Source organism: Urocampus carinirostris, chromosome 2 (assembly GCF_059441175.1).
Source record: "Urocampus carinirostris isolate Australia breed hairy pipefish chromosome 2, RoL_Ucar_1.0, whole genome shotgun sequence".
Classification (NCBI taxonomy): domain Eukaryota; kingdom Metazoa; phylum Chordata; class Actinopteri; order Syngnathiformes; family Syngnathidae; genus Urocampus; species Urocampus carinirostris.
In genome coordinates, this window is record NC_142350.1 from 64,669,882 (window position 1) to 64,679,973 (window position 10,092).

The following is a 10,092-nucleotide window of genomic DNA, read 5'->3' on the forward strand; positions in this document are numbered from 1 at the left end:
GTTTATTGTTCTATATTCTTTATTAATACGCTACAAAGCCAAGAGGCCGAGACACTTGCTCCCAGCCAAGAGGCTGAGTCAAGGTCCTAGCCCCATGGCCAAGCAGCGATCAGTGCGAACGCACCGTTCCCGGAATTGCATCATTTCCGGTGGTACTGGACTAGTGCACAATCCTAGAACTGCAATTGGGAGTTTTGACAAAAATTGTTATCCCGATTAAAGGAAAATCAAAATACAAGCATTAAAGGAAATCAAAATATAAGCAAAGAGTGTTTTGTTGGATGATGCTGCTTATTGTATGAAAGTATGAGGATATCTGCATGAGCGTGTGACGGGTGGAACAGGTTGTGTGGTACAAAAAAGTGCAAGAATGGAATGTTCTAAAAGAGACGGTAACTACCACAAGCAGGGTGATGACTCAGAGGCAGTTGGTAAACAACTGCCAGGAAACCACAACCAGGAGGGGCCAACACGTAATCCTGCAGGGGAGGAAAGACCAATCAGAGCGAGCTAAGGATAACTACAGAATACACATAGCCAAAAGAATTATGCTAGGATGTTTTTTGCTGTGCTATTTGCAGATTGTATAGTATAAATTAATGCTGGGCTACTCGGATGTGGGGTGCGCCTGCTGGTGGGAACAGAGACGCACAAGATTGTATTAAGAGGGACCCGAGACCCAGTTGTTTGTATTAGATTTGTGTGTTAGGAATAAATCCACTCGTGTGTGAAATGCCGGCTTCCTGATACCCTTCTATTGCAGAACGAGCGGGCGTATTGTTGGATGAGTGGCGTTTGGGTAAGGTCAGAAATTGGAGTCGGATTACTAATGTAAGTGTGTATTGATAAAGTAGTAATTCCAACACGATAAAAAATAATCATATTGTTCGAAATTGATAATTATTGCTATCATTATCGCATCTGAGCGGCACGGCGGATGAGTGGTTAGCGCGTCTGCAGCACAGTTCTGAGGTCATGGGTTCAAATCCAGCTACCAGCCCCCCTGTGCGGAGTTTGCATGTTCTCCCCGTGCTTGTGTGGGTTTCCTCTGGGCATGCCGGTTTCCTCCCAAATTCCCAAAAACATGCATGTCAGGGGAATTGGCCAGTCCAAATTGTCCCTAGGTGTGAATGAGTGAGTGAGTTGTCTGTCTCTGTGTGTCCAGTTCAGGGTGTCCCCTGCCCACTGCCCGAGGACAGCTGGGATGGGCTCCAGCACCCCCGCGACCCTACTGAGGATAAGAGGTGCAGATAATGGATAGATTATCACATCTTATTTCCTTTCACATTTTAGGTCTAATTTTTGCCACTGAGTGAAAGTTGACAAAATCTTAGATAGATAGATAGAAAGATAGATAGATAGTTTATTCATCCCCGTAGGGAAATTCACGCTTCCAGCAGTAAGTATCCTTGTGTTAAAAAATAAAGTAATAGAATAAAGATATAGAATACAAAAATACCCAATATAACGTTTTGCTATAGAGTATTTAAATAGTGCTACGGAAAATACGCACTGTAATAAAAATAGGGTAATATGCAAATGTGAGGGTGAGGTTCAATGTGGGCTTTTACTCCCCCGGGTGGAGTTAAAGAGCCTCATGGCATGACGAAGAAATGATCTCAGTGTGTCCGTAGAACAAGACTGTGACAGCAGTCTGTCGCTGAAGCTGCTCTTCTGTTTGGAGATGATGCTATGTAGTGGATGTGATGAATTGTCCATGATTGGCCGCAGCTTGTTTAGTGCCCGTCTCTCAGCTACAGTTGTCAGACTGTCCAGCTCTGTGCCCACAACAGAGCCCGCCTTCCTCACCAGTTTATTAAGACGAGAGGCATCCTTCTTATTAGCGCTGCAACACACTGCCGCATAGAAGAGGGCTTCTTATGCTGCTTTAACCAATATTTAATGTCAGAACAGAGGTAGCACTTGTTTGAGACTGAATTGTTTTTCCTTATGTGTATTCCACCAGGCGACACTGTTTGAAATTGAGGAATAAGTTTGTCGAGTTGCCAGTCTTGGTGGGCAAAGTTTGAAGTGCTATTGCTGTACTGTTTTTATCAGACTCGAAGTAGCCAAAATACGACCAAACAAGTGAAGATAAGGGGCTTCTCCTGTCATTCAGTATGTTTTGAGTGCATCTGCAGGGTGTCCTTCGTCTCTTTACCCTTGACTGTGTTCTCCGGTGGTCAGCTGGTAAAATATTAAATATCAACTTTTATCAAAAGTTTTTATTATTTATCATGACAAAAATTATATGAAGATAATTATTGTTATTATTTTATCGCCATGGCCTAGTTTTGAAAATCACTACACAGGGTGGTTAGTGTTGTCTTCCATTTGCCACAATTGTTTGCTTTAAATCGATAACAACACGGTGTCACGCTTGCCATGGCGCCCAATTGGCCCGCCCGTGTGGCGCCAGCTGCGGCTCATTGACAGATTGGCTTTCCGTCTATTTAAGCTCAGTGCTCTCATTCTTCCTTTGTCAGTCCGTCAACGAACCTCTGCCCCGCAAGACGTGGGTTTTGACTCGGTCCTGTTTCCTGTTGGTATTTCCTGTCCGGTATTGTTCCCGTTTGTGTCCTGTTTAATATCTGTTTCCAGTTTTGTTCCCGTCTAGTATGCCCTGTTCAATTTCAATATCCTGTTTTGATAATTGATATCAAAACAGGATACTGAAATATGTTTAATATTGTTTAACAGTTTCGTTCCCATCTTGTTTGTCCTGTTTAATTTCGATATCCTGTTTTGATATGTAAATGGTCTGCATTTTTATAGCGCTTTTCAAGTCAATGAAGACCTCCCAAAGTGCTTATCAATGTGCTTCACACTTTTCCCTTTTACACACTGACTAGCTGATAGCAGCGTCAGCCATGCAAGGCAACTACCTGCTATCAGGGACATTAGGATTCAGTGTCTTGCCCTAGGACACTTCGACATATAACTCAGAGGAGCCGGCAATCGAACCTGCAACCTCTTGATCCCAAGACTAACGCTCTACCTCCTGTTTTGATATCAATCCTGTCTGTCCCGTCTTGTCCCGTATCGACCCCATCTGTCCGATATCTGCTCGGGCAATTGCTATCGATCTCATCGGCCTTTGGCTTCCTATCCATCCATGCCAGACTGCGGCCTAACGTGCATGACTCCCCATTTTCCGTAAAATAAAAGGCTTGTGTGAGAAACGTCATGCATTTGGGTCCTGATCCTGTTCATGACACACAGTCATAGGAAGACTTGATCACATGGATTGCCTTCCTGCCTGTGACCCGCTGCCCCTCGCATTTCTTACCATGTCTAAATAAACTTTTACAGCAAATATTTATCATATTACCCAAAATAGGCGTTTCCTTGTAGAAACAGCTAATTGGTTGTAAGTAGCCAGACAATCATTTCTGGGAAAGATTGGACCTCCTTACCTTGTCTTTTCTCACAGGCTCATGAACGTGGACTTTTATGCACCACGTTCAAGACATTTTGCACAAGGCATTTTGTCTTGCAAGCCAAACTGTATTTTCACTCAAATACACTAAATCTGACCCCGTTTGTGAATAAATTGGTTGCAATTTCAAGCATTGAATTCCTTATTGGGACATAGTGGTGCAGAACAGTTTTTTCTAGTCAAATAGTTCATGTTGGTAGGCTAAATATAGAACTCTTTATAGAAATAACAAGTCTTTTTTTTCATTTTATTTGGTCAAAATCCACTCAAGGTGGTAACAAATATGGAACATTTCAGGAACATTGTATAAATAAGTTCAAAAAAGAGCTTCACAACCACGTCCATTTGTGTATAAGGTTCGTAGTGGGTCTAAATCAGCTTGAGGATTCAAGTTTCAGTTCATTCTGTTTGTTGGTTTCCAGGTCCAATGCCAAATGGTGGTCACCATCCAATCCTCAGACGCACCCTTTGTCAACTCTTTGTGGAACCTAACAAATAAATGATACAAAGTCCGTTTTTAAGTAACTCATGAGATGTCTACATAATTGAAATGACAATCCATAAAATCCTAGAGCTGGGGTCTCTAACCTTTATTTAAAACGAAAGCTACTTTTTGTTCATAATCAGTGCAACGGGCACCCAGTTTGATATGCATTTCTAAAATAACTAGTCATGTTATTACTATGACGTTACTATGTTATTAACAGGTTAATTATCAGAAGTGCAGTTGAATAAAATCAGTCAGAAATTAGAAAAAAAAAATACTTTTACTAGAATATCACAATGACCAAGCACTAATTAGCTATTTTCAGAACACGTCTTTGGACACCGAAGCTGTTTTAGGGGGCAACATGGTGTCTGTGGGCACCATGTTGCAGACCTCTGTTGGAGAGTAGCTTGTGTATCAAGAAATGTAATATGACGAAATGAAAATTAAGTTTGTGTGTTTTGTGTTTACATAATGTACACAATACATTTGTTGGCGTCAATTCGCTTTGTATTTACTATTTTGTCTATTTTTATTTCATATTTCTACCATCACTCATCACATAGATACTTTATTCATCCCCGCAGGGAAATTCACATTTCCAGCAGCATCCCTTCGCTGAGAACAATACAATAATAAAGCAAAAGGAATACAATATACAAATACCCAATGTGACGTGCTAATACCCACTGTAGCGTGTTGTATAGAGTATTTAAATAGTGCTACATAAAATACACACAGCAATAAAAGTACGGTAATATGCAATGTAGGGGGTGTGGTTTAATGTGGGCCTTTACTCCGCCGGGTGGAGTTAAAGAGCTTCATGGCATGAGGAAGAAAAGATCTCTTCAGTCTGTCCGTGGTACAAGACAGTGACAGCAGTCTGTCGCTAAAGCTGCTCTTCTGTCTGGATATAATGCTGTGTAGTGGATGTGATGAATTGTCCATGATTGACCGCAGCTTTTTCAGTGCCCGTCTCTCAGCTACTGTTGTCAGGCTGTCCAGCTCTGTGCCCACAATTTACCTGCAGATGAAATGAGTCCAACAGTGCCACCTGCTGGTATGGGGTGGGGTTTAATTTTGGACATGTGACCGGAAGGCGGGGTTTGTTGGCAGTCTACAGAGAGAGCTGCCAATGAGATCAAAGCCATCAGAAAAGCTAATGTTGTGACTCATTTCATCTGCAGGTAAATTGTATCCGTTTTTATACTCACTATTGTTCTTATTTCTATTTTCTCATATATATTAAAAAGGATGATGTTGGTTAAAATTCAGGCTAAAGAAAAATATGTTGAATTCATTGTAAACGTTAAAAATCCACTATACGATCTACATATACGATTTTATAGAAACGATCTTTAATATTGAAAGGTTTAAATATTAGTAGACACTTAACATAAGGAGAGGACTTCAATGCATTTTGAACTTGCAAGGTCAGGGAGAGAATGCTTCAGATAAGAAACCCCTCCTCTGGACACTTTCTATTAATTAAATCTTCTTGGGTAAATAAGCAGATCTGCCCTAAAACATGTGGGAAATCAATGAACTGCAACGTGATTGTGACACTGATTCAAGTATTTCATCGGAGTCAAAACAATAAACAGCGGTGCACCATCATAGTCAAAATAAACAACTGGCATCCCTGAAATCTCTTTTGCAGGTGTCCAGTACTCAAAACAGAATAAACCGAAAAAATATATCCTTACTCATAAACAGCCGTGGCCACATTCTTTTCCCGAGCACCGTCCGGCCCGGGTTCCACCCGGAATATCCTGGTACCTTCTGGGTCATCGGAACCGTCCAGTGCCGTCAGATACCAAAGCCTCATAGCAATAGTGCAGAATTTTCTACCTGCACACCAAAACAAGGGATTTATTAAGTTTCTTTCTTGATGCAGCCACTAATAGTGTAGTGTACTTTGCCTAAAGATTTGTTTTATTATCTTCATACGTATCCATCCATTATCTGCACTGCTTATCCTCAGTAGGGTCGCGGGGGTGCCGGAGCCCATCCCAGGTATCTTTGGGCAGTGTGCATGGGACAACTTGAACTGGTTGCCAGGCAGTCGCAGGAAGAGGTGGGTAGTAAATTGACTCAGTTGCATTTACTTAAGTAAGTTTTGGACTTCTAGGAATATTTTCAAATCCCTATACTTTTACTTGAGTAAATCTATTCAGAAAAAAACGGTACCTTTACTCGGCTACATTAGGTAACATTGAAGTCGTTCCTTAACAAATCCCCTCCACGTAAGTAGGCGTCTGTCTGTCTCCGCTAAGGCGCAATTATTTTGATGCAGAACTCCGCCAGGCTCTACCATGCTTAACCAATCAAACGTAGCAGTCTCGTCACGTGACCCTATTCAACTTTAGTGGGGGAAATTTTATTTACGAAGGAAACAGATTGAAAATGTCGCTTAATATCGACTATGAAAACACAGAAGAGGAGGAGCACCCTTGGCCACAGATCAAAAGCACGTTCCCCTTAAAAAGGGAGCCAAACACCAGCTACAATATCAAATGTCTCCTTTGTCCGAGAGCCTGTTAAGATAAAAATGTGCTACTTGATGCTACATGTGCTTAATTTATCTATTTGATTTCTACTATTTATATTTTATTGTTTATTGAAACACTTAAATTTACGTGATTATTTTAATCTACTTTTAAACTGAATGTTTTTTGTGTGGATTGGATGGACTTTGATAATTTGATGATCTGCTTCGTTGTTTTAAAAAAAAAAAAAAATCAATAAATGCGACGTTGCTACAGTTACTCAGTACTTTTTTCACCAATTACGTTTTCTACTCAAGTAAGTATTTGGAGTACTTTTACTTAGATTTGAGTAATATTATTCTGAAGTAACAGTACTTTTACTTGAGTAACATTTTTGGTTACTCTACCCACCTCTGGTCGCAGGGCACACAGGGACAGACAACTCATTCGCTCATTCACACCTAGGGACAATTTGGACCAACCAATTAACCTGACATGCATGTTTTTGGACGTGTGAGAAAACCCACACACGCACGGGGAGAACATGCAAACTCCGCACAGGAAGGCTGGTATCTGGACGTGCCGTGGATGCACTTACTACTCTGCTGCCTTGCCACCCTTCATTACGTATAATAGTAAAAAAATATATATTTCAAGTACAAAGCGCAACAAAAGGTGTAACTAAACTTGGACACTGACCGTGAGCATCAGAGACCACCGAGACATCTTCCGGAAATACTAAAATGATGTCTTCCATCGTGACGGCCAGATTCTGCCTGTGATGGTCCGAGAGAGCCTGACATCTCTCTTCAACGTAACGGATCATCTGAATAGCAAAACAACAACACACAAAAAAACGATAAACACTTGATCCTGCTAAACGAGTCATGAACCAGAACAGGATCAGGACCCAAACACGTGACGTTTCTCACACAAGCCTTTTATTTTACGGGAAATGGGGAGTCATGCCTGTTAGGCAGCAGTCTGGAGTGGAAAGACAAGAAGCCAGAGGCCGACGAGAGCTATACCAATTGCCCGAGTAGATATCGGAAAGATGGGGTCGATACCGGACAGGACGGGAAAAACAGGGTTGATAATGAAACAGGATATCAAAATAAAACAGGACAAACTAGACGGGAACGAAAACTGGAGAGAATAATAAACAGGACAAAAATAGACGGGAACGAAACTAGAAACCGATATTAAACAGGACAAAAACAAACGTGAACAATACCGGACAGGAAATAGGACCAAGGAAAAACCCACGTCTTGCGGGGCAGAGGTTTGTTGACGGACTGACAAAGGAAGAATGAGAGCACTGAGCTTAAATAGACGGAAAGCCAATCTGTCAACGAGCCGCAGCTGGAGCCACACGGGCGGGGCCAATTGGGCGTCATGGCAACTGTGACAAAATGTTTCGTAGTGATCAGGGCAGCTATAATTTTCCCATACATCATTAGTATTGTATACTTTCTATTGTATTTTATATATTTATTTTTAATCTGAACACTACTTTGTGAAGTAGAATTTTCTTTTAATTAATCATTTTTCAAAAATCATATCAAAGAATCAATGTTGATGAGGAGTTTGGGTGGCTCACCTCTTTGGAAACGACGCCGATGAGGTCAAAGTATTTTCCTTTGGACATCAAGCTTGAGACGTGCACCAGTGCCTGATGGTGTTCAAATTACTGTTTCAATACCAAGTAAATGTTTTAGTGAAAAACAGATCAATTCGATGTACACCTACTAATCCACGCACGCACGGGGAGAACATGCAAACTCCACACCGGAAAGTCCGATCTCACGACCTCAGAACACACGCGCTCACCACTGCGCCGCCTTGCTGCCTTATCCAAACATGATTGACTAATTTTGCATTTGAGATTTAGTGATTTCATTAATACATACCTGTCAACTTTAAAATATGGGGAAAACCTAACATTTTAAATCACATACGGCATATCACGATTCTTGGATTTTTCTTCAAATAACACTTTTCACGAATCCCCAAACCACTAAGGTCGTAGGTCATAGGATCAAATCCAGATACCAGCCTTCCTGTGCAGAGTTTGCATGTTCTCCCCGTGCGTGCGTGGGTTTGCTCCCACACATTTAACACGGGTTAGCACCTTTATCATGTTTTGCAGTGTTACATAGTGATGTGCTCCTCGGTTCAAATCCCTGAAGCGTGTGCTGAGTATTTTAGAAGAGTGGTTCAGGAACCGCGGGTTGAGGTGCGTGTTGATGACGTAGGCGGTGACGTTTGAAGCCCCGCGAAGCGAGTGTACTATGTGACTGATTAAGAAAATGATTTATTAGGTTTGAGTGTAGTTTGAAATAAAAGTAACCCTATGGATCCCCCTGAACTTTTAAATGTGTGTTAAGTATTTCTCTGCAGGGCTTCACTGCTTTATGGGGCTTCATTTTGCCATCACTAGTGTAAAGTTTCATCCCGCTCTTCAGAGATGAGCCGAACGGGCAGTGGCGTGTGACAATACTGAAATGCTGTATTGCTACAAATAATAAGCAAGACTTTAATTAATTTAATTTATTTCAAGTGAGGAAAGAACCAAGATGGATGCTGAAAGAATTGTTTGTGTTGCTCATTTGGTATATGAAAAAAACAACTTGTTATACACAAATTATTTTCGTTTTTATTTTACATAATCTGTCTTGCTATGAGTAAATAGGTGCCACGTTATATTTATAAGGTGTATACTTGTCTTACAACGGGAGCTCTCGGTTGAAGTTGACAGGTATGTAAATAAAATGTACTAGCTGTTATTTATCATCGGGGAGGCCATTTTACCAAGACCATAACAGCCAATCTGTTGCCCGGATTTAGTCATGTGACCTTGGCGGCCCCGTGACGTCATTTTTAGTCGCCAGAAGAACGAGTAAAAATGGCCGCTCTCGGAAACCGAGACACTAAGATGAAGTACTTCCCCCCTAAAAACGATGTAAGACAACAAATAACGTTGTTACACTCCTAAAAGTGAGGCAAACATATTACTGAAACTGAACAATTGTGTCAAGGCATCTGTCACCTGTTTAACTCCTCTTTCAAAGTCACTGGAATTGACGTCTAGTTCGAATAAGAACTCAACGAGGAGCAGCAGTACTTTGCACCGGATCCATGTGATTGGATCCGGGGCGCCTACCACCGATATGTCAGGCTTGGAGCTCCCCCCTGGCTGCGAGGAGAACATTTTGTGCCCGGCGAAGGCGAATTTCGTCTGTCGGGGGCTGCTTCGAGACGAACCGCTCTTCCGCCTGCACATCCCGGGCGTGCATGCCGCGAACCCCCGGCAGGCTGCGAGGCGGCTGAACCGCAGCATGACAGCGGGAAGGAGGCGGTGTCGGACCGGGAGAACCCAGGATCGCGAGACCGGTAGGAAGGTCGGAACCGACACCTTACACAACAAGTCATCCCGTTTTCTTCCCCACAATGCCCCTGTACTCGCGCGAGTGACTGGTGCGTTCAAGTACTGTTGGATATTGTAGCTACCAAATGCTGATGCATATTTTGACGGATAATAGTGCGTTTAAATACCTGTCAACTTCCACGGCTCCATGCCCTTACAAACGTGTTTATTTATGTAGTTTAACATTTTATATTGTACATGTGTTTCGTTATATCATATAGTTAATTAACATTTTTGTTAGATAATGAGT

The 10,092-nt window shown here is 41.8% G+C and overlaps 1 protein-coding gene across 1 annotated transcript; it reads right to left on the reverse strand.

Annotated features, from left to right (window-relative positions):
• Window positions 1–3,672: 3,672 nt before the first annotated feature.
• LOC148372995 (m-AAA protease-interacting protein 1, mitochondrial) lies at window positions 3,673–9,892 on the reverse strand. The gene is made up of 5 exons (XM_088327514.1): window positions 9,465–9,892; window positions 8,016–8,087; window positions 7,115–7,241; window positions 5,633–5,777; window positions 3,673–3,927 (listed from the first exon to the last, which is right to left on the reverse strand). The coding sequence occupies exons 1-5, from the start codon at window positions 9,753–9,755 to the stop codon at window positions 3,834–3,836; spliced, it is 729 nt and encodes a 242-aa protein (XP_088183640.1). The 5' UTR covers window positions 9,756–9,892; the 3' UTR covers window positions 3,673–3,833.
• Window positions 9,893–10,092: the final 200 nt, after the last annotated feature.